The 24,192-nt window shown below is 43.6% G+C and overlaps 1 protein-coding gene across 3 annotated transcripts in view; it reads left to right on the plus strand.

The window, feature by feature from the left end:
* Positions 1 to 2,575: 2,575 nt before the first annotated feature.
* The window catches only part of RIF1 (replication timing regulatory factor 1), a 51,912-nt gene continuing 30,295 nt past the window's right edge, over positions 2,576 to 24,192 (plus strand). Inside the window, exons 1-16 of one of the 3 annotated variants that reach the window (XM_073634190.1) lie at positions 2,576 to 2,747; positions 6,791 to 6,909; positions 7,677 to 7,755; positions 9,552 to 9,648; positions 11,722 to 11,852; positions 12,662 to 12,753; positions 13,827 to 14,016; positions 16,001 to 16,093; positions 16,177 to 16,315; positions 17,725 to 17,876; positions 18,016 to 18,121; positions 20,271 to 20,453; positions 20,537 to 20,647; positions 20,778 to 20,840; positions 22,023 to 22,123; positions 22,213 to 22,299. In XM_073634190.1, coding sequence (XP_073490291.1) covers positions 6,803 to 6,909; positions 7,677 to 7,755; positions 9,552 to 9,648; positions 11,722 to 11,852; positions 12,662 to 12,753; positions 13,827 to 14,016; positions 16,001 to 16,093; positions 16,177 to 16,315; positions 17,725 to 17,876; positions 18,016 to 18,121; positions 20,271 to 20,453; positions 20,537 to 20,647; positions 20,778 to 20,840; positions 22,023 to 22,123; positions 22,213 to 22,299 — 1,731 coding nt within the window. In that variant the 5' untranslated portion in view covers positions 2,576 to 2,747; positions 6,791 to 6,802. The remainder of the gene's footprint in view (positions 2,748 to 6,790; positions 6,910 to 7,676; positions 7,756 to 9,551; positions 9,649 to 11,721; positions 11,853 to 12,661; positions 12,754 to 13,826; positions 14,017 to 16,000; positions 16,094 to 16,176; positions 16,316 to 17,724; positions 17,877 to 18,015; positions 18,122 to 20,270; positions 20,454 to 20,536; positions 20,648 to 20,777; positions 20,841 to 22,022; positions 22,124 to 22,212; positions 22,300 to 24,192) is intronic. The other 2 variants (XM_073634189.1, XM_073634191.1) reach the window with 2 other exon arrangements.

The raw sequence follows: 24,192 nt of genomic DNA on the forward strand, positions 1-24,192 counted from the left end.
GAATTTTGTCCGAAGGGTTTTGGCCCAAACTTGTCTTGCATACACACAGCCACACAATTGTTGGCCAACATTTACGAACGTAGTGACGTACTAGACGTACTAAGTGGTTTTTCATCTCTTTAGCGCCACCCTTTGGGCTCCTTCTGCTAATTTCGTGTTAGTAGAAGTTGGTGAGTGTTGATTCGTGCTTTTCTTTTCGCATTTTTCATTTAGAGCTTTTCAGTTCGTGCTTTTCAGGTCGTTTCTGAACGGCCGTTCGTCAACCAGCCATGTTGCGGAATTGGAGGAGATAACATGTTATTTATTATTGGCCTTGGAGTTATTGCTGTGACATTATTTTTTTGGTTGAATAATGATTTGATCTGGTATATTTTCTATATTTTTGGATGCATAGAATGCACTTTTTGGTTAAAGGGGTTGTAAAGGTTCACGTTTTTTCACCTTAATGCATCCTATGCATTAAGGTGAAAAAACATCTGACAATACCGGCCCCCCCAGCCCCCCCGTTTTACTTACCTGAGCCCGTTCACCTGCTGCGCTCGCCCCCGAATTCCTCTTCGCCGCTCAGCCTGGCCGTTGATTGGCTAGAGTGGATGGATTGAAAGCAGCGTAGCCATTGGCTCGTGCTGCTGTCAATCACATCCAATGACGTGGCACGCCGGGGGGCGGGGCCGAGTGATATAGTGGGCGGCTATAGCCGCCGGCTGTATCACGGGATCGCGCCCGCAAGAACTAAACACCATGCGAGGGAGCTCACATGAAGGTGTTTAGTTCTTGTGGGGAGGAGATGAGACAGCCGCCGAGGGACCCCAGAAGACCAGGTTCGGGGCCACTCTGTGCAAAACGAGCTGCGCAGTGGAGGTAAGTATAACATGTTTATTTAAAAAAAATTACCTTTACAACCCCTTTAAGTTCTATTGGCAGATAGCATGTCTAATTTTATTTGTTTTCTTTTTTATGCACAATAAAAAAATTGTGTAGATACTTGGCTATGTGTTTTATTTCAAATGACAGTTTGGGAGTAGGCAGTTACATTTAAAAAAATACAATGTAAAATTAACAAGGGACACCAACATAGTTGTATCTTTGATCTTATAAACTACGGGATAATGGTGTTGTGGTAACTTGACCAAAAAAATAAAAAAACATAATAATATTATTCTTGATATCACTAGAAAAAAACCTTTGAAAATGTGTTTTCAATAACTCCATCAGTATCACCAGCAAAGCAGCTTCATTATTATCCCATTAAAGAAGAAGAGAATTGTGCGCTGCATTTCGAGATTTCATAATTTGCCACGTCACGAATGTTAATTCTCCATTACGAATGCTAGTTTACAAGACCGACCGCTTCTGGCTCGTCCTTGCTTCCGAGCATGCGTGTTTGTACTTTGGACTTTTGTCTGGTGGACTTGTGTACACACGATCGGAAAGTCCGACAACAGACATTTGTCTGCGGAAAATTTGAAGAAATGCGAGCCAACATTTGTTGGCGGAAAATCCGACAACAATTTTCCGCCAACAATTTCCCGATGGAGCATACACACAGTCGGATTTACCGCCAACAGCCTGTCATTATTATTATTATTATTATTATTATAATACAGTATTTATATAGCGCCAACAGTTTACGTAGCGCTTTACAACTTGAGGGTAGACAGTACAAATACAATACACTTTGATACAGTAGGAATCAGAGGGCCCTACTAATCGAACATTTCCCATCTGAAAGTCAGATCGTGTGTACGGCGCTATAGTCGCAGGCGTCCCAGTACTTTTGGTAATATAGTGTATATCCCATAGTTTGCAGATGCTATAAGTTTCACACAAACCAATCAATATACACTTATTGGGATTTTTTTTTACCAAAGATGCAGCAGAATATATGTTGGCTTAAATTTATAAAGAAATGTGATTTTATTGGACATGTTTTACAACATAAAGTAGAAAATATTGGGGGGGGGTTTACCAAAATGTTTGGAATTTTTTCGTTTATATCGCAAAAAATAAAAAACACCCAGAGGTGATCAAATACCACCAAAAGAAAGCTCTATTTGTGGGAAGAAAATGATAAAAATGTAAATGTAAATGATATAAATTGTTGCATGACCGCGCAATTATCATGTAAAGTAGCGCAGTGCTGAATAGGTAGGAATGGTTCGGTCATGAAGGGGGTAAAACCTCCTGGATATGAAGTGTTTAATAAAAGTAAGAACAAAGTATAATGGCAGAACGCAGAACATGGTGAAATAGAGCGCGGCGTGACACAACACAAGCGTTTTCCTGCGCTCAGCGCACACATTGGACTGTGAATGGAACTGAACACAATGTGTACCCGAGATTCACACATTTTCACCCAAGATTCTCTCATTGAATCCTATGCTAAAAATGTCTGAGTCTTGGGGGGAGAAGAATGTCTGGTTGGTAACTAGTTAAAGCTTCTCCCTCAGTGCACAGCCTGTGTATGGCAGACAGACGATGAGCTCGGCGCTCGGCTGACGGCTTGTCACTGACATCTCCTCCATGCCTTCAGTAAGGGGACAGTTTCCTCCGCCGTACATCGATGAGCTCGGCGCTCCATTCACCAGGCGCTCTGCTCTCGTCCAATCCGGTGCCATTTGAGTCGGTGGTAGCGGGAAGAGGCGGGGTCGGCAGAGCGCGGGGAAATCAGGAGGTGGCGGGAGAAGGAGAGCGGAGGTGCTGTGTGTGTCCGGGACGGTGGCGGAGTGTGAGGAGAGGTGAGAGAGGTGAGAGAGATGACACCGGGACCGTCCCCGGGAGGTGTGTGTGAGGGAGACCCCCCCCCCGGGACCAGCGCTAGGACGAGGCTCCCATATCGGTGACCCTCCTATAGAGTGTGCGGGCTGTGTACCCGCTGAGAGGCCTGTGACAGAAATACCAATCCGGGACTACAGGCCTCTGTCACCGCTGTCCTGAGTGACACCGCACAGGGGAGCCCACCAATACCGGGACAGGGGACACTTCCAATACCGGGGGGGGGACACCTCCTATACCAATCCCGGGACGGGGGGGACACCTCCTATACCAATCCCGGGACGGGGGGGACACCTCCTATACCAATCCCGGGACGGGGGGGACACCTCCTATACCAATCCCGGGACGGGGGGGACACCTCCTATACCAATCCCGGGACGGGGGGGACACCTCCTATACCAATCCCGGGATGGGGGGGACACCTCCTATACCAATCCCGGGACGGGGGGACACCTCCTATACCAATCCCAGGACGGGGGGGGGGACACCTCCTATACCAATCCCGGGACGGGGGGACACCTCCTATACCAATCCCAGGACGGGGGGGGGGGGACACCTCCTATACCAATCCCGGGACGGGGGGGGGACACCTCCTATACCAATCCCGGGACACGGGGGGGGGACACCTCCTATACCAATCCCGGGACGGGGGGGGACACCTCCTATACCAATCCCGGGACGGGGGGGGGACACCTCCTATACCAATCCCGGGACGGGGGGGACACCTCCTATACCAATCCCGGGACGGGGGGGGGGACACCTCCTATACCAATCCCGGGACGGCGGGGGGGACACCTCCTATACCAATCCCGGGACGGGGGGGGACACCTCCTATACCAATCCCGGGACGGGGGGGGGGGACACCTCCTATACCAATCCCGGGACGGGGGGGGACACCTCCTATACCAATCCCGGGAAAAGGGGGGGACACCTCCTATACCAATCCCGGGAAAAAGGGGGGGACACCTCCTATACCAATCCCGGGAAAAGGGGGGGACACCTCCTATACCAATCCCGGGAAAAGGGGGGGACACCTCCTATACCAATCCCGGGAAAAGGGGGGGGACACCTCCTATACCAATCCCGGGAAAAGGGGGGGACACCTCCTATACCAATCCCGGGAAAAGGGGGGGGACACCTCCTATACCAATCCCGGGAAAAGGGGGGGGACACCTCCTATACCAATCCCGGGAAAAGGGGGGGGACACCTCCTATACCAATCCCGGGAAAAGGGGGGGGACACCTCCTATACCAATCCCGGGAAAAGGGGGGGGACACCTCCTATACCAATCCCGGGAAAAGGGGGGGGACACCTCCTATACCAATCCCGGGAAAAGGGGGGGGACACCTCCTATACCAATCCCGGGAAAAGGGGGGGGACACCTCCTATACCAATCCCGGGAAAAGGGGGGGGACACCTCCTATACCAATCCCGGGAAAAGGGGGGGGGGACACCTCCTATACCAATCCCGGGAAAAGGGGGGGGGGGGGACACCTCCTATACCAATCCCGGGAAAAGGGGGGGGGGGACACCTCCTATACCAATCCCGGGATGGGTGGGTAACTCCCTATACCACGGGGGGGCACCACCTATACCAATCCCGGGAATGGGGGGGGACACCTACACCAATCCCGGGAAGGGGGGGGGAACGACACCTACACCAATCCCGGGAAGGGGGGGAACGACACCTACACCAATCCCGGGAAGTAGGGGGGACACCTACACCAATCCCGGGAAGGGGGGGGAACGACACCTACACCAATCCCGGGAAGGGGGGGGAACGACACCTACACCAATCCCGGGAAGTAGGGGGGACACCTACACCAATCCCGGGAAGGGGGGGGGACACCTACACCAATCCCGGGAAGGGGGGGGGACACCTACACCAATCCCGGGAAGGGGGGGGGACACCTACACCAATCCCGGGAAGGGGGGGGGAACGACACCTACACCAATCCCGGGAAGGGGGGGGGGGAACGACACCTACACCAATCCCGGGAAGGGGGGGGAACGACACCTACACCAATCCCGGGAAGTAGGGGGGACACCTACACCAATCCCGGGAAGGGGGGGGAACGACACCTACACCAATCCCGGGAAGTAGGGGGGACACCTACACCAATCCCGGGAAGGGGGGGGGGGACACCTACACCAATCCCGGGAAGGGGGGGGGGACACCTACACCAATCCCGGGAAGGGGGGGGACACCTACACCAATCCCGGGAAGGGGGGGGGACACCTACACCAATCCCGGGAAGGGGGGGGGGACACCTACACCAATCCCGGGAAGGGGGGGGGACACCTACACCAATCCCGGGAAGGGGGGGGACACCTACACCAATCCCGGGAAGGGGGGGGACACCTACACCAATCCCGGGAAGGGGGGGGGACACCTACACCAATCCCGGGAAGGGGGGGGACACCTACACCAATCCCGGGAAGGGGGGGGACACCTACACCAATCCCGGGAAGGGGGGGGACACCTACACCAATCCCGGGAAGGGGGGGGGACACCTACACCAATCCCGCTAAGGCGGGGGGGACACCTACACCAATCCCGCTAAGGCGGGGGGGACACCTACACCAATCCCGGGAAGGCGGGGGGGACACCTACACCAATCCCGGGAAGGCGGGGGGGACACCTACACCAATCCCGGGAAGGCGGGGGGGACACCTACACCAATCCCGGGAAGGCGGGGGGGGGACACCTACACCAATCCCGGGAAGGCGGGGGGGGACACCTACACCAATCCCGGGAAGGCGGGGGGACACCTACACCAATCCCGGGAAGGCGGGGGGGACACCTACACCAATCCCGGGAAGGCGGGGGGGGCACCTCCTATACCAATCCCGGGATGGGGGGGGCACCTCCTATACCAATCCCGGGATGGGGGGGGGGACACACCACCTATACCAATCCTGGGATGGGGGGGGGCACCTCCTATACCAATCCCGGGACAGGAAAACAAAACCACCTGCAGGCCATTTTCAGGACCGGTGGTTCTCTGTGGGTTGAACTGGACGGGCTTGTGTCTTTTTATTTTTCAACCAGGCTATGTATGTTTTTTTTTTGTTTTTTTGTTTTTTGCTGTGTGTTCCTGTTGGGGAGATTCACTCTAATTGTCCTGATTACCAATGTCATTTGGAAACAAATGGGTAGTCACCAGTGGTGACTACATACCACCGAAAGAAAGCTCTGTCTCAAAAAAAAGGATAACATTCGTTATGGTATGGCATTGCATGACTGAGTAATTGTCATTCAAAGCACGGCAGTGCTGAAATTGCCTGTGCTGGAAGGGGGTGAAACGGCACCCGCTCCAGCTTCGGCTCCCCCCCCCGCAGCCTTTTGGGACACTTCACAGGTCCCAGAAGACTGCAGCCCATTCAGAGCGTGGCAGCTTCGCTTCGCGCAGTTGAAAACCAGCAGTGAAGCCCCAAGGCTTCACTGCTGGTTTCCCTTAGGATGGTGGCACCTGATACCCGATTGAAGAATCTGCTCAGGTGAAGACATTGTGGGATCCCTGGACAGTTAAGTGCCCTAATAAATGTCAGCAGCTACAGTATTTGTAGCTGCTGACTTCTAATTTTTGTGGGGGGGGGCTGGAGCTCCTCTTTAATGTGTGCAAAAATTCTCAAACGACAGCCTCACGTTCTTTCTTGTGTATGTTTGTTGCCACCTTCTTCTGGGTCATTCTTTGCTTCTGATCATGCGCGTTTTTTTTTTTCTATTCGATTATTTCTGTACTATAACACATTGAGTGACAATCAGACGTTTTATTCATGTGTGATAAAAAATTTTTAGCTTGCGCCTTTGTTTTGTTTTTTTCGTCCGAACAGTCGGAATTGGCTGTCAAAAGCACTATACTAAAACGACATTAAAGTGCCGCTAAAACTAGCGGTGCTTTACCGCTATTGGACCCGCCGCCCCAGTGTGAAAGAAGCCTAAGATAATTGTTCATTCCTACTGCAGATAACTAGGCCAGTTCTTTTAAACGACTTCTCATTTCTTTTCAGTTTTTTGGGAATATGGCTGCTAATCCAGAAAACGCTCAACTCTCGCCTTTACTAGAAACCTTGGAGGACACATCTACCTCACATACAGAACAGACGGATGCTTATCTCTCGATTGCCAAGTGAGTTAAATTGCATTTTGGAACTAGAAACATTCTAGATTTCTTTCGTGCAAATTATTGCAGTGGATGCAGGGCTTTAATTACTAAGGACTTGGGGCTGATGAGCTAACCAAATAAATGTTGGTGAACAAGGGAAGCTGTTTTCACTATGAATAACTGTGAATACCCACTCTGCTAGGTGAACAGCCTCTTCTTAAAGTGTATCCAGGGCCCAAAAAATGTAATATATTGCAGCCTTCCAGTCCTTGGATGTGGTGGCTGCATTAGTTTTTCTATATTTTGGCTTTTTTTTTTTTGTACCTGTTGATTCCCCAGGAACACAACTCCTGTCCTAGGATAGCATTGTTCATACTTCCTTTTGTAGCAGCAGAAACAAGACATGACTGTGTTATTGTCCATACCAGAGGGGAGTGGTTCTGTAATCCATAGAGATAGCTGTGAACAAAGCAAATGTCAGCAGAGTGCACAGAAAGTTATCTCACAAAAGTTCTAGGACAATCAACAGTTGTTTTTTGCACTTCCTAAGTGGATATAACAAAACACATTTAATGGTATTTTCAAAAGACCAGAGTTGATCAAATAGGAGAGGTCGGGGGTTTGCATACACTTAGTAAATCAAGCCCATGGCGTTTAATCTCCCATTCTGGTCTCTGGACCTTTTTAATGTTGAATGTTGCACTAAATAGAATATCATATTCCGCAATAAATATTTAGGGTGATGTATACCAGTTTTGTGTGTGATAATTTGACATTTGTCCTCTTTGTAGCCGTCTTAGTGGAGAAGATGGGAAAGTTTTCAATGTCTTGGTTGGAAAGCAGTTCTCCCGTCTCATTAAAGTTTTTAAGGTAAGAAGAAAAAAAGTCTTTCTGGGGCGTGCAGCGGTGACCCACTCCTGCAGGCGGAGCCAATCAGTGGGTTCCGACGATTGTTCGGGACATGTAAACAAGGCAGATCGCCGTTCTATGAGGAGGGAAGGTTGTGATTCTGTGTTCCTACAAAGCAGAAACATAGATCTCTGGCTTCCCATAGTACAAGCACCTCCCACCACAGTTGGCACTCCCTAGGCACACAGTTAACCTTTTGATCGCCCCTGATGTTAGCCCCTTCTTTGCCAGTGTCAGTAGTACAGTGCATATTTTTAGCACTGATCACTGTATTGGTGTCACTGGTCTCCAAAAAGTGACACTTAATGTCCGATTTTTGTCCATCGCAATATTGCTGTCCCACTATAATTTGCTGATCGCCGCCATTACTATTGTAAAAAAAAAAAAAAGAGAATTCCGTAAATCTATCCCATAATTTGTAGCAGAATACAAATTGGCCTAAATTCATTAAGAAATCTTTTTCTTTTTTTGCTGTTTTATAGCGGAAAGTAAAAAAAAAAATATATAATATATATATATATATATATATATATATATATATATATATATATATATATATATATAAATTTTTTTTTTTTTTTTTTTTGTTTATAGCGTTAAAAATACAGCATCGCACAACCGCGCAATTTTCAGTTAAATTAACTCGGTGCCATATCGCAAAAATTGGCCTGGTCATGAAGGGGGGGGTAAACCTTCCGGAGCTGAAGTGGTTAAAGCTGAACTTCAGGCTTTAGTAACCTTTAAATAGTTCATTTGGACCAAGCTAGTTCAAATGAACTTTTTACTTCATTAACAGATGCAGCACCTTTTATAAGCTGTACCACACTACGTTTCCCGGAACACAATACGGAATTTTTACATAGTGGGCATTTCTCATGGCAGTGTCCGTGTAAACAAACACTGTCTGCTGTGCAGGGAAAGAGCCTGTTGTTGGGGTGACATACGTCACTTTGTCCTTTTGGGGTATTCTGGGGAGGCAGAAGTGTAGTCACTGCACTGAAATGTAAAAAAAAACTGTTTTTAATGGTAGGTAGTGACACTTTGATGTACATGTAAACAGATGCTGCTCTAGGCATGTAGCTTTACTCTGCTGCATTACAGTTCAAATTTATAGGGTAACTCCACTTCAATATAGCAGCCTGGAAGGGCTGCACTAAATTTTAGGCATCTGCTGCAACACAAAAATTTGTGTTTTGGTGAGATGCTTCTAAAGGAATGTAGGCCTCGCCACTGTCCTCATTAGTCGTACAAGTGCATCAGCTTATCAATAATAAGTCACTCCCATTCAGAATCGTTATCCAAAAGACCTCTTTGGAGCAGAATCGGGGAGGACTCTGCGACAAAGGTTGATAAATCCTTACAATGTACATAGATCACCCGGATGGAATTGATTTTTTTTTTTTGTTCCTCAGCAAAAGTGGAGTTACTCTTTAAAGCGCAAGTAAACCCATCGATTTTAATAAAGTTTAAAAAAAAACTGATTTCCCAGCATGCTGGCAATGCTAACTGTCACATCACGCTCAATCAAACTGTCAAACCATCCAATGACTGGTGTCATAACTAATCACATGTGCAGCAAGATGGCAGCTTCCTTGGCTGAAAATGATAGGTTTTACTGCCACTTTAAAATTTGAGACAAAGTTTTACTCCTATTTGTAATACATTTTCATTTGTTCGCAGTAAATACCTTTTTTAGTTTTTCAGGATTCTATTTGGTTTTCTTTCACATGCCCTTAACATAGCATTTTATTTTGCAGACACACATTTCTCACCAGAATTCAGACCTCAGTAACGCAGCACTTCAAGCAATGGGATTTTGTGTATTTTACAGTAACATAGCATCCAGCTTATCAGGTATTAGTTACTGGTAATGATATTTTTTCTCCTGAGGGAAGTTTATTGCTTTTGTGTTTTTGATATTTTCTCAATACCATAGGTTTTATTACTATCATTTTTGTGCGGGGGGGGGGGCTTGTTTTGGGTTCTTAACTTTGATCCTGTTGATTTTACCTCTCCCTGGCCAAAAAATGAGGCGAGTGGTTGTCACTTCGACAATAAGACAGACAGTATTAATCCAATAGTTTGAAAGCCTTCCTCATTTTATTTTATGTGTGTTCCTAGAAAAAAAAATGCCATCCCTTCCTTTTCCAACATTTGAAGATTTCCCCAATAGGGACACAGACTTCAATAAAACCTGACAGGCTCTATACTGTCTTCTGTGCAAAACCTGGTAAAAACAAGTTGGGCCTCATTGAAAAGGTTGCTTGGAAAATAATGTGCAATCACCTGTACATGCTGTACTTCAGCAATAAGCAAAGGAAATGGAGAGAATTTTTCAGACTAGCAATTTAACTGGGGAGGCACCAATGCTGTTTTTTATCAGCAAGTACGCGTATTGATACATTGCGGTGTGATTTGCATCCATACAAAATGAATGGGAACAAATTGCACTGCAAGTAATTGCATGCAATTTGAACAAGAATGCGTTGTGATTCCTGTCCGAATGGCATGCAGGTTTCCTCGCCGCTCTAGTGTGAACCCCGGCTTGTCATAGTGTTTTCAGGCTTGGTTCACACAGGAGCAGTGCGGCGAATAGCATCGCATTCTTGTTTAATTCTGATGCAAAGTATCGGGAGCATTTTTACAAGTATCGGCACCGATATCAGTATATCTGTATCCCTGGATTTAACCATTTATAATCTTGCTAAATAGAAAATGTTGTGGACCTTATTGGCCTTCATCAGATATACAACTCCCCAAACAGTAAAAAATGTAGCCGCCACAGTAAACATCAGGCCCATTACTATACAGGTTATCTGTGTTTTGACATTTTAAATAGGAAGCGGTTTCATTTTTCTAGATAAAGAGAAACCTTGCAAGCCACAATGATATGTTGCCTCAAGAATAAAGAAACGCCTAGCTCCCTGCGTAGAACACGTCTCATATACCGTGCACCACTATAGAGAAAATTAAATATGCTGCGCTAAAGGTGTAAATACAATAATGTCAATAGTGTACATAAATGATCCAAACAAAATAAGAATAACGTAGTGTGACGTAGTACTATAACTACGTACTTATACTAATAACGTGGTATGCTATAGAGTTGTATTGTTAAATCAGTGCAAAATATGCGTATAAATCAACAAATACCACTGTGACATCAGTGCAAAATATATAAATCAACAAATGTCAATATACATAATAAACTTAATCAATAGACATAAAGTGCCATGTGCAGTCAATCTACAGCAGTAGATATATGTGCAATATTCAAAAAAAGTGCCAAGTGCCACACAATGGTGAAATATACAATATCAAAAGTTATGCTGAATGATCCGTGTTCAATAATATGGGTGTATGAAAAATGTCCATAAAAAAATCCAGCATGCTCCAAATATTTTTGTGCTTAAAAAAAACATGCTCCAGTGTACATTCTGTTAGCAGTGTTGTACTCTCATGCTGTCATAAACCTTTTGGCTCTTGGTGTACTGCATTTTAAAACATGTCCAAGTACAGTAAATGTGCTTCCTTTTAGTTATATTTACATACTGAGCTTCTGAATAGCTTATTTCATGGTGTATGATCAATGATTGCAGTTTAACTGGAAACGTCCTATATCTAGAATTAGGGGAATGTAGTTGCAGAGTACATTTTTAGCTCCCTTCATTGCTAGGTCAATGATTGAAATGACCTAAAAGGTGCCATTCTAAACCATTCCTTCCGGGTCTTTTCTTTGCCATTTCTCAGAAATTCCATCAGATGTTTAAGGATAAAATGTATGGTTCTGCACATCCCTGGAACCGGGGTGTGTGTTCAGCTGACTCAGTTTGTTAGTTCACACATTCCTTTTGAAAGGAGAGGCCTGTATGTTCTGTGCACGTTTAGATACATTCCTTAACCATTTTATGCATGTTTTTCTTTTAGCAACTGAGGTGGAAGAGTTACTGTCTTCACTTAACAGTATTGCTGTAAAATCAGCTGATAAAAACACATGCACAAGAGCACTTTGGGTGATTTCAAAACAGCACTTCTCTGCAGAAGATGTTGGAAAGGCGGTGAGTTCTCCAAAAATGTATTTAGCCAATCCACCATTGCACAAAAAGTTATATTGCTAATCTTCTTTTTTTTTTTTTTTTTTTTTTTTTTTCTTTTTGATTGAGTCCCCTCAGTAGAGCTGCACGATTCGTCAAGAATAGTTATCGCAATCCCCCCCCCCCCCCCCCCCGCCCCATTGCAATCTTGATAAAACTGTTTCACGATTCTTGCTATGCAAAGAATTCTCGCTGCTCTTCTAAAGCCACAGCCATCAAAAGAAAGGAAGAAAAAAAACAGGCAGTCTGCCAAGAATCAGAACTTTATCAGTTGAACTAAGTGTAAACATTGTAACAATTTTTTGCTAGAAAATTACTTAGAACCCCCAAACATTATATATATATATATATATATATATATATATATATATATATATATATATATATATATATATATATATATATATATATATATACCCTAGAGAATAAAATGGTGGTTGTTGCTTTATGTCACACTGTATTTGCGCAGCGGTCTTTCAAATGCAATTTCTTTGGAAAAAAATACTTTAATGAATTAAAAAAAAACTAAAGTTAGCCCAATTTTTTATGTATAGTGTGAAAGATTTTTACATCGTGAGAATCGTGATCTTTTTATTCTAAGCAAAAAAATCGTGATTCTCATTTTGGCCAGAATCGTGCAGCTCTACCCCTCAGAATGTCTTTTAATGGTTCCTTTATAAGCCTGCCTCCAAACTCATACCCCAGCATTTGACATCGATCTGTTTAAACCTGCTGTATAATTTGAATGTTGACATAGTTTTCTTGTTTTCCAGGTACCGTCAATACTTTCTACATTAGAAAACGTATTAAATAAAGATGTGCAGTCAGTTGTCATTGCCTATGAAGCACTAAATGTTGTTATAAGGTAAGAAAAAAAAATATCAAAGGGGTGTTTAACAAATGGTTATTTTGCAAAATGCAGAGTAAAGAATAAGTTCACCTTTGAAAATAAATGCCCCTCTTCTTGTTTTTACCTGAGGAAAAAAAAAATGCGTTTATTTTTTTTCCTCAGCAGCTTGCAGAGCATTGCTCCTGTAATCTGTGGATCACCGATGCAATGTCAGGCTCCTGCACAGTCCAGCTTTGTGCCTATATCCCCTTACAGGCTTTCAGTCACAAAGCTTGAGGAAGAGCGAACGGGCTAAGAGGGTGTCATCACCATCCTCACAGTCCATTGAGAACTACAAGCCATCTGCTGCTGTGGCAGACAGGTCTTGTAGTTTTTGTTTTTTTTTGTTTTTTTAATTCGGATTCCTATGAATGATGTGGCTGTGCAGGTGGAGCTGCTTTTAAAATGTCACAGTGGGGAGGTGATTCCCTGCCTGGGGAGGTGGGCACTGTGTAACTTGTAATATGTTACTAATAGTGTACTTATCCTTTAAAATGATCATACTAGACCTTTGATACAAAGATTTACAACAGGCTCTAGGACTGCTAATATTTATTTTTGCTGTGATGTCAATTGGGATTAGGTTCAGTGCAATTTTGTAATGTTTGCAAAAGAGCTTTTGTAGGTTGTGTTTGTACCTAACCATAGTGGAAGTGGTCTTATACTCAAATGCTGTGTGACCAGACGAGAATAGGTATAGTAATAGGGTAAAATGTCTTTCCTAGAAATCTTAGCTGTTTTAGGGATGGGCTATTCTCTGCTAAATGGGATAATCAAAGCTGAACTTTGATCTACACCTTCATAATGCCTTTGCGTTTTGGCCACACGAAGAACACTGAACGTAGCCTGGAACAGATTTTTCTTAGAAAACTGTGCGTTGCAAGATTTTTATTTTAGCCATTCTGAGCAAAGACCCTTTTATCATTGTTTAAAGAAGATAAGTTAAGAGAATCTGAACTCTTTTAAATGATATTTTTGCAAGTGTATGTAATGTCTCTTTAAAACAAAGCTGAATTTAAAATCTTTTTTGGTTTTGTTTTTTCCCCTAGACTGGTGGAACAGACACCTGCTCAAATGACAGATGAGGCAGTCCGATGGGCAAAGATTATTATCCCATTGGTTGTCCACTCTGCACCCAAGGTTCGATTAAGAGCCGCAACCGCATTAGAACTCGGTGTGCCACTCTTGCTTCAGAAGCAACAGGAGGTGGCAGCCTTAACAGAACAGCTCATGACCTCTGTAAGTATATCTACATAGACTGTGGTGCATGCTTGTAAGTTAGTGGTATTTAATCCTTTTTTTACTTCTGCCTCTGGAAGTATTAGCTTGGCAGTAACTGGATGTAAACAAATTTGCACACTTCTTTTTTTTTTTTTTTTTTTTTTTTAATCTGGCTCTGTGCTTGCTGGAAATGGTGGCATAAAAAAAAAATGGAATTTTCATTTCCAGTGTTACTATGTTGGGTACAAACCTTTTAACTCATTTCATTTTTTTTTTTTTTCACACATTAAAATGCACCTTTTGCATATTGCGTTTAGTGCGTTTATGGGTTTGGAAATTCTAGCATATTCTAGATAATGTGTGAGAGATATGCAGCCATCTCTAGGTGCCTACTCTTTCTGCAAGTCTGCATTCACACTAAAGTGTTTTCATAAATGTGCACAAATTTCCTGTGGGTTTATTTTTATTTTTTTTCATACATTTACAAAACGCACAAAAAGTGTCGCACTTGCAGTGCCCTTCATTGTTAATGGCACCCGAACATGGCAAAAAGACATGTAAATTTTTTGTGCAAAGTTCTAAAAGGGTGCATAGGCTACATTGCTCTGTGTAGGGATGCCCTATGCATGTGGCACGACGACAGGTAAAAAATGCCCATATGAATTTGCATGCATTGATGAAATGTTATAGTTCTTGTCCATAAATAAGAGAGGCTGGAATAAATAGTTCAGTCGCAATGTGATTGAGTGGGTGGGCTATACAGCTACCCGGATCACTTTCTCTTTACCGCTGAAAGCCGGCTGAAGAAAATGGTGCTACTGTGACCATGAGCTTGTGCTTAACCCTTCTGTCTTTGGACATAACTACTTTAGCTCTTTGGATATATGTAGTAAAACTTATTTTCCTTGGAGAAGAGGCGCTTAAGAGGGTATATGATTGCAATTTACACATTTTTAAAGGGGGACTGTAGCATTGGTAGAAAAATATTTAGAGGCCAATTACGGACAATTTTTTTTTTTTTTTTCTATCCCATGCAGTTGGGCTGTGCCCACACTGCGTGGGTTAACTGCTTGTTTTCTGTAGGGATGAACACAGCACCTACACTTGACCCTTTGGAAAATGGTGCTCACCCACATCCAGTGGTGGACTGTTCCTGATTCTTCACGTTCAGGGCTGGTCCATGGGTGTAATGTCAGGAACAGTCCACTGCTGGACCATGGGGGGTTGGAGCCAAAGGGACCGGACTTGTGCCGGGAGGATTAGGCGAGTATGTCTCGGCTCTCCGAATCCCCTAGACTAAAACGAGCAGGTAATCCATGCTGCCCCACTGCATAGTTAAAAATTACCCAGCGTTCTGCTTTAAACTAAGGTCTCTAAAGAAGACATGTGGCCACACAATGAACTCTGTTAACTCTTAAACTGTTTAAACAGTTCTTTACTGTTAATGTGATAAGGATGTGGAACACCCTTCCATAGTTGGTGGTGTGAACAGCGAGTGTAGAGAAATTCAAAAAACTTTTAGATGTGTTTCCTGGTGAACATAGTGTACAAGGATATTGAATATGGTAGACACACACACACACACACACACACACACACACACACACACACACACACTCACACTCTGGCCTGGTGTCTGTACTCAGCCTTACCAACTATGTACTGTAACTATATTGTGAAAGCAGTCTAAGTTTAGTAAGTGAGAGCCCATTTTACTTATGTGATTTTTCAGGCGCATGGTTGTCCAAGTTGTTTCCCTGACCTCTTTTTTTTTTTTTTTCCCCACTTAATATATTTTCGCTAAATACTTTCAGTTGGGGGGAGGTGGTGTTAAAGCAGGGTGTGGGTGCCTGCTTTTTAACTTGCATTAAATTTATTTGTGATCACTTAGAAGTTAAACTCCCAGGTAATTGTGTTTACAGACCCCCATTGCTAAATCCTCAATTTTGATTACATATTAATGCCAGTAGGAATTTGAATGTATTCTTTCCTCTGCTCTTAGAAAATTATTGGAGAACTCAACAAGCTGTTTAGTAACAAAAATGAGACCTACGTTTTGAAATTGTGGCCTTTGTTCGTCAAGCTGCTTGGCAAGGTAATCTTACAGTATCCATATGATTATATATGATTTTGTGGGCCTTTGCCTGTTTTCTCACAAATAATTTAATGCCTTTGCAGACATTGCATCGCAGCGGCAGCTTTATTAATTCCTTGCTGCAACTTGAAGAGTTAGGTTTTCGAAATGGATCCCCTGCAATCAAGAAGATTGCATTTATTGCCTGGAAAAGTCTCATTGATAACTTTGCACTAAACCCAGGTACATTTTATTGTATCTAAATATTCTGTAGAAGTTTTAGTGGATCTACTGTGCTTTATATAGATATGTAATTTTGGTGTGGTTTTTTTTTTTTAGTTTTGCTTCACTCATTTTTCTCTTTTTTGTGATGTTTATTCATACTACCCTGAAATTGTCAAAGTAGTACAGCCAAAGCTTATTTGGCTGCACTTCTCCTATGGATCCCAGGAGTGCAGTTCGATATACACTCCTGTGACCCGTTTTCAGCAGACAGTGGGCTGAAGCCCGCTGTCGGCTGAGGTCACAAAACCTGTCCAGGCTTAGGAAAGATTGCGACCATATGGTTGGGATCCACCCACATGCCTGGACCTGCATCCGGCTCAGCCTCTCAGCGATCCACTGAAAGCCTGGGCTAGCCGCTCCCACCCCCTCCACAGCCCAGCGCTCCAGTGAGCTTAGGGGGGTTTGGGTGCAGAGCAGACAGCGGTGGTTGACGGTCACTAGTTCTCTGCTCAGGGAGCCCTGAGAACTGAATGATCAGTGGTGTTTAATTGCTCGGTTCTCAGTCTTAGAGACGGTGGACAGATGCAGCATCAGACCAATGCGGCATCCACCTAGGTAAGTATGATTCCAAAACAAAAAAATCCCATTTTTTCTCATAAGACACTTTAGCACAATGTAAATCTTGCAGGTCTTGAACGTTAAAGTTTATGTTGTAAAGCATTAGGCACAGTTCTGTGCTAAATACCAAGTGGGCTGCACTTTAGTTAGTGCCTATTTATGGATTTAAGCCCTGGTTCACATTGCAGCATGTCAAATTGGCAGCTGTTGCCGGCAATGGCACCTTCCGAATCAGTGGGATGCCGCATTCGCGGTGCCGCACTGATTCCCAAAAGAGCTCCACACAAAAGGGAAGCTCCGCTTGCTTGCGCCCCCCGCGCCCCCCCCCTTCTGCCATATTTGGAACCTTTTGGGGGAGCGGATACCTGTTTTTTGACAGGTACCTGTCCCCACTTCTGGGAGACCTTAACAGGGCGAGATTGCTCATAAGTTCAGGCCCTCCTCCTTTCACCACAGCCAAGCCATTCAGAAAGCGCAGCGAGCTTTGCGCAGGCGGTTTCCCTCACAAGGAATGGCAGCGGCAGCACCCGAGGGCCAACTGAAAAATTGTCTGGGATGCCGACATCGCAGTATCCCTGGACAGGTAAGTGTGCTAATAAAAGTCAACAGCTTCAGTATTTGTAGCTGCTGACTTTTTAATTTTTGGAAGCGGGTGCTGGAGCTTCACTTTAGGCTAATGACTATTTTTAAGTACATACCTTGGTTTAGTTTACAGTTTAGGTTGTGGTGTATACATTTTAAATACATATGCAATAGATACACCAATAATGATCTAGTCCTTAACAAGCAATGGCCTTATGTGTCCACAGACATTTTGTGCAGTTCAAAGAGACTAAAACTCCTAATGCAGCCATTGAGTTCTATCCATGTAAGAACAGAAGCTCTGGCTTTGACTAAAGTAGAAGTGTGGTGGTATCTCTTGATACGTCTTGGATCTCAGCTGCCAATTCACTTTGAACAGGTATTACTGTACAGTATGGGTTTGTTAACTTTATTTTACTTTTTTTTTCTATGTCTGATTTTCTGTGTGATATTTGAAGATGAGTACTTTGAGTTAAAAGTACATAAACAAATTGTGAAGGCTGTTTGTTTGTCTGCAGGTTTGTTTACCTTTGATTCAAAGTGCTTTATGTGTAGATGCAGCTTCACCCCAGGCACATCAACTGCGTTCTGCTAACCTGGTTGCCTCTACACCCGCACAGAAAGGTATAGTGTGATTCTTCATTGCAATTTGATCATGGATGTTCACGCCACTCTCTTCTCTGCTGCAGTACATTTTTTGCATTATATTATAGTGTCTCATATTGTCAATCTCAGTACTGTGCAAAAGTTTTTAGGTAGATCTGAATAAATGCTTTTAAATTTATTAATGCTTGCAAAAATAGTGTTCTCAATTAACAAAATGGAAAGTAAATGAACAGAGAAATCCTAATCAAATTGATATTTGATGTGACCACCCTTTACTTTCAAAACGGCATTAATTCTTCTAGGTACACTTGCACACAGTTTAAGTAACTTGGCATGTAGGTTGTTCCAAACATCTTGGAGAACTAACCACAGATCCTCAGTAGAAGAACCCATATTTCTGTCCTAGTGGATTTACTTTAACCCTTTTGCCACCAGGTCCGTACGTCGTACGGACCTGACAGTGGGGGGGGGGGGGGGGGTGTATTGCACACAACCTGTGTGTGAAACTGACAGGCAGACTCCTGTCGGTCAGGTGAGAGAATTTGTGCGGCGCTGCTGCTGCCTGATTTCACTCACACCTCCCACCCGGTACCGGTGCATCCCGCCATGCTTCCTGAGCTTCGCTTTTCCATCGGCGGGCCCAGGAGCTCCATGGCGGTTGCTGGAGGGGGAAGAAGGGGAGCAGACACACGTCCGCTCTCCTCCCCTTCTTGTTGTGACCCGGAAAGCGACATCTCTGACGTCACTTCCGTGTCCCTGGCTAGCTCAACCAGGAAATAATGTTTTGCAGTGCGATCTGCATTGCAAAACATTTAGTGGAGCAGAGGGGAGACATGCAGGGTGCATATCTCAAAAAAAAGAGAACCTGTCATTTTTTGTCCCCTATGTGATGAAAAAAAAGTTAAGTATAACATTTTTGTTTTGCAATAAAATTGCTACACCCAAGCCCATAAAATCCGCCCCCCCCCCCCCCCCCCCCCGAAAAAAGTAGATTGCAATATACATGTTACATAATTCTACCACAAGACCTCCTCTGTAATCCTAAACTGATACCTATAGGGGGCTTTTGAAGCATCGTCTATAGAAAATATAGGGTACTGAAGTTTAGCGCCATTTCACGGGCGCACAAAAAATTAAGGTTAGGCATGTTGGGTATCTACTTGGTGCAACCTCGTTTTACCGAAAATGTGGCTAATTTATTGCGTTTGTTTGCCCTAAATTTCACGGTGTGTTTTCAGTTAAAAAAAAAATTTGCGTTTCCTATACTGTGTGACATAAAAAATTGAAACTGATTGTATTGTATTCTCTAGGGTATCTGCTTTCAGAAAATATATGTTTGTGGGCTTTGTGTAATCTTCAGGCCTAAAATTATTTTTTAAAAGTGTGTAAAAAAAAAACCAAAAACGTTTGCCCCGCTTACCTGATGGTGCTATCTGGACATTTCAGATACTTGCCCATCCAGTGGATCCTGCGTTGACCCACTGAGATGATTGCCCGTCCACAGCTCCGTCTTGTGCTGCCATGGAAAGGCCAGTTGGCTCATCCGGGTTCAGCTAGCGGGCCACTTGATGATGTGCCAATAGGCCCACCCTCTCCTCCTGTTCTTGAATGAAAGGCTATGCCTCCTGGGATATGTGATGTAAACATCCCAGGAGGCACAGCAGGCAGTGTGCATGTCATTCGCCTAAGGCAAGTGATGTGCATGGAGAGGCGAAGCTGACAATACATAAAAAAAAAAAAAAAATGATGTCCTATTCCTGCAGAGGAGGGATCATCCTAGGGATGGTGAAGGTCCACTTTAACATTATTTGTCCAGCCTTTGTAGTCTTGGCTGATAGGCATGTTGGAGCTGAAGGCAGTCACAAAAAGGCTTGAGATTGACTATAGATTAAGGACGAAAACTTTTCAAAATGGCTATAGCTTGATTAGCGCGTTCAATCCCAGAAAACTGCAGCACTCTACAACCTGATGCCTTGCATTCTCACTCCTTCACGTATAACTTGGTATAAATGGAAAGCCATACACCAATGTCTTCAGAGGCTTTATTCAGCCAACAAACTTCCTCAAATGGTTCCACCCCCATGACTACTCCTCTGATATGTTACACCAATGGGCTTAATCATGGAGGATTAACTAGCACAATTATACTTTTTTTTTTGGCTTGCAGGAAGTTTGTCATTTGCCAATCCAGTAACTCCAATGACTCCAAAAATGAACTTGAACTCCAGTCTCTTGGCATCTGTAGCATTTCCATCTGTTCATCTTCTGGGTATAGAGATGATGCTTCATTTCCTCCTGGGTCCAGAAGTTGAGCAGTTTGCCAGTAAGCACAAGCTTGTGCTCAGTTTAGGTATGTTGTAATTCCCTTTGTTGTGCATTATACTGTATTAAGAATACATTAATAATCAGGTCAACACGTATACTATTCTGCAGAGCCTCTCCAACATCCCTTGATCAGCAGCTCCTCTTTCTTCAGTAAACATGCCAGCACTTTGCTGAGTGCAGTACAAGATGGATTTATTACCATTGGAAAGGAAGCTTCAGGTAAGCTTTACTAATGCATTGGGGGAGGGGGTTGGCTAATAGTCTGGATCTACTACACACCCCCTGCACCAAAAGCATCATGGTACAAAAAGGTGGTTATAATTTGCCATACTGACATTTCTTTTCCTAGGTGCTGTGCTTTATGCTGTGTGGAAAGACATGATAGAGTTTGTGAAGGCAGCTATGGAGACAGGTAAATTAAATGTGCAACAATTATGGGGTTGTGGTTTATTGAAAGGGGAGGATCCTTAAGTGTTAAAGCGGATTTACACTGCATCTGAGCACCACAAACACCATTTCATTTGTAACCACCTCCCACTGTATTGTTAAATGACGGGGCACAGGGCAGCTCTCCTGTTCTGGGACGATGTCCTATGATGTCGTCCAACTCATGCGGCGATTGGTGGTGGGACATGGTGCATCACCGATCTCGGTAAAGAGCCCATGGTGAGGATCTTTACCCATGTGATCAGCTTTGTCTGATCACATATAAACAAGGAAATGCCGGTTATTGGCATTCCTCTCCTCACTGACAGCGTGTGAGGAAAAGAGAGCCAATCAGCGGCATTACCTCACAGGGGAGATCTGCACAGATAATTGGGGCACTAATCATCAGTGCAGCCCCAACAGTGCCCAGCAGTGATGCCAGTCATTGCTGCTGCCTTTCAGTGCCTATTAGTGCCTCCTCATCAGCGCCCATCGGTAAAGGAGGAAAGTTACTTATTTATAACCAACTAACATATCTATATATATATATATATATCTATAACTATATATAATTTATTATCTCTCTATCTCTATATTTATATTTTTTTTTTTTTTTTTTTTTTTGGGGTGGGGTTTTGCTAAAAAAAAAAATAACCCGGTAGTGATACCACCAAAAGAAAGCGCTCTTTGTGTGGGGAAAAAATGATAAAATTTTTTTTAGTTTGAGTACAGCGTTTTATGAGCGTGCAATTGTCATTCAAAGTAGGATAGCGCTGAAAATTGGCCTGGCCAGGAGGGGGGTAAAAGTGCCCAGTAGGCAAGTAATATAAATATTTAATGCAAACTGCCCCATCCATGTCTCCAGGCTTTATTTTGTTGAGAAATCACTTTGAAAAACAACCCCTCAGTATTTCTGGCTGTGGCCATCTTGAGTAAAGGCAAATGATTCATGTAGCATTTACTTCCTGGAATCCATCTGCCCTTATCTCAATGATGGCATTTAAAACTTTTTTTTTTTTTTTTTGTACAGATTTAAAAATGAAAATTTTTTTGAAAATTGTTGTTCCTTTCGCAGTTTACTTTGGGTGTCTAAGTACAAATTTGCATGTGTACAGTTAACACAACAGTTTGAATCCAACCTTAAACTTGTGTTGTATATCCTTTTTAGGTAGTAAGAAAGAACGGCAAGGCTCAGAGGTTTTGACCTGCTTGCTGCAAACTTTGAAAATTATAATTGTTTCAGATTCTCTTCAGGTGGAGAAGTGTTTGGTAAGTACATGGCAATGGTTGAGTACAGCAGGGGGATATTTGTGTTAATGGGAATGTTTGTATTTTCATGGTGATTTTGCTTTCTTTAGAGTCTTCTGGAGTGCACCGTGAAAGGACTACCTCAAAAAGTACTGGGATCTGCAGCATATCAGGTGGCAAATATGGATCTTCTTAATGTAAGATTTAATATAAGATGTTTGCCACTGCAGCACTAAGGTGCTGGGATTAATCTTTTGCACTTCTGCTTAAAGACCTGTAAATCTAAAATGCTATGTTGTGGTTTATTTTTCTAGGGTTAGGTCATATTTTTAGTAAGCAGGGTTTCTGTAAAGGTGTCGGTTGGGATAGGAGACGGGCAAATACTTATGAAATGCTTGTTTCTGTGACCGATGGTTCCATGTTTGACTTTTTGAAGGAATAAGTGATAATGAGTGTTTATAGTGAGTGTCAAATGACTGCTGTCAACACATTTGAGTTGATTGTGGCTCCTCAATAAAATGGATCATTCTCTTTTTGTATGGGTCATTGTCCAGTGGTATTAAGGAGTAATTGTTTGCTGTAAATTGGCAAACAACTGGGTATTTGCAGTTTTACACAATGAATTACATTTTTTTTCTTGTGTTTTACTGGGTCACACAAGGCTTCTGGGGAATGCATACTGCCTAACATTGGGATTAAATCTCAATCTGTTGCTTACCATTAAGGTTTTTTAACTTCATTTTTAGTAGATAGTTACGCTATGGGCTTGTGACAACCGGCTTCAAGCTTGTGCCAGTGGCATGAGTTTGAGATGCTTCTGGGGTAATTCAGAGTTTGACAGGTGCATTAACCTGTTCAGGTCCGCCCCGTAGCAGTTTTACTGCAACAGGGTGGGGCTTGTGCGCACACGTGATCCACCTCTTCTGGGTATGGCGCAGGTACAATGGACACTGTCTGCTGGCACCCGCCAATTGTTCAGTACGTAGGCAGAATGTAATGTAAACAAGGCATATAGGGAAGGCATAGATCCTGTGTTCCTGCAAAGCAGGGACATAAACCCGTGCCTTTCCCTAGTAAAAGCACCTCCCCCACAGTTCACTAAAACACTGGCTAGGCACACAGTTAACCCTTTGATCGTCCCTGATGTCCCCTTCCCAGTCAGTGTCATTAGTACAGTGACAGTGAAATGTTTCTTTTGGCACTGATCACTGGTCCCCTAAAAGTGTCAGTGTCCAAATTGTCCACCACAATATCGCAGTCCCGCTATAAGTCGCTAATTGCCACCATCACTAGTAAAAAAATAAACCTATCCCATAGTTTTATAAATGCTATACTTTTGCGCAAACCAATCAATATACGCTTATTGTGATTTATTTATTTTTACCGAAAACATGTAGCAGAATACATATTGCCCTAAATTGATGAAGAAATTTAAATTTTTTTTTTTACTTAACTTTTTTTAACCACTTCAGCGCTGGAAGGATTTGCCCCCTTCCTGACCAGGGCATTTTTTCCGATACAGCACTGTGTCGCTTTAACCACTTAAAGACCGGGCCTCCTGGAAAATTATTTAGAAACCCCAAACATTATACATTTTTTTTTCTAACACCCTAGAGAATAAAATGGCGGTCATTGCAATAATTTTTGTCACGCCGTATTTGCACAGCGGTCTTACAAGCGCACTTTTTTTGGAAAAAAATTCAATTTTTAGAATAAAAAAATAAGACAACAGTAAAGTTGGCCCAATTTTTATATTGTGAAAGATAATGTTACGTCACGTAAATTGATACCCAACATGTCACGCTTCAAAATTACGCCCGCTCATGGAAAGGCGTCAAACTTTTACCCTTAAAAATCTCCATAGGTGTCATTTAAAAAATTCTACAGGTTGCATGTTTTGTGTTAGAGGAGGTCTAGGGCTAGAATTATTGCTCTCGCTCTACCGATCGCGGTGATGCTTCACATGTGTGGTTTTACCGTTTTTATATGCAGGCGCTACTCACGTACGCGTTCACTTCTGCGCGCGAGCTTGTCGGGACGGGCGCTTTAAAAATTTTTTTTTTTTCTTATTTATTTTACTTGACTATTTT

The sequence above is a fragment of the Aquarana catesbeiana genome, linkage group LG06 (assembly GCF_042186555.1).
Source record: "Aquarana catesbeiana isolate 2022-GZ linkage group LG06, ASM4218655v1, whole genome shotgun sequence".
NCBI lineage: Eukaryota > Metazoa > Chordata > Amphibia > Anura > Ranidae > Aquarana > Aquarana catesbeiana.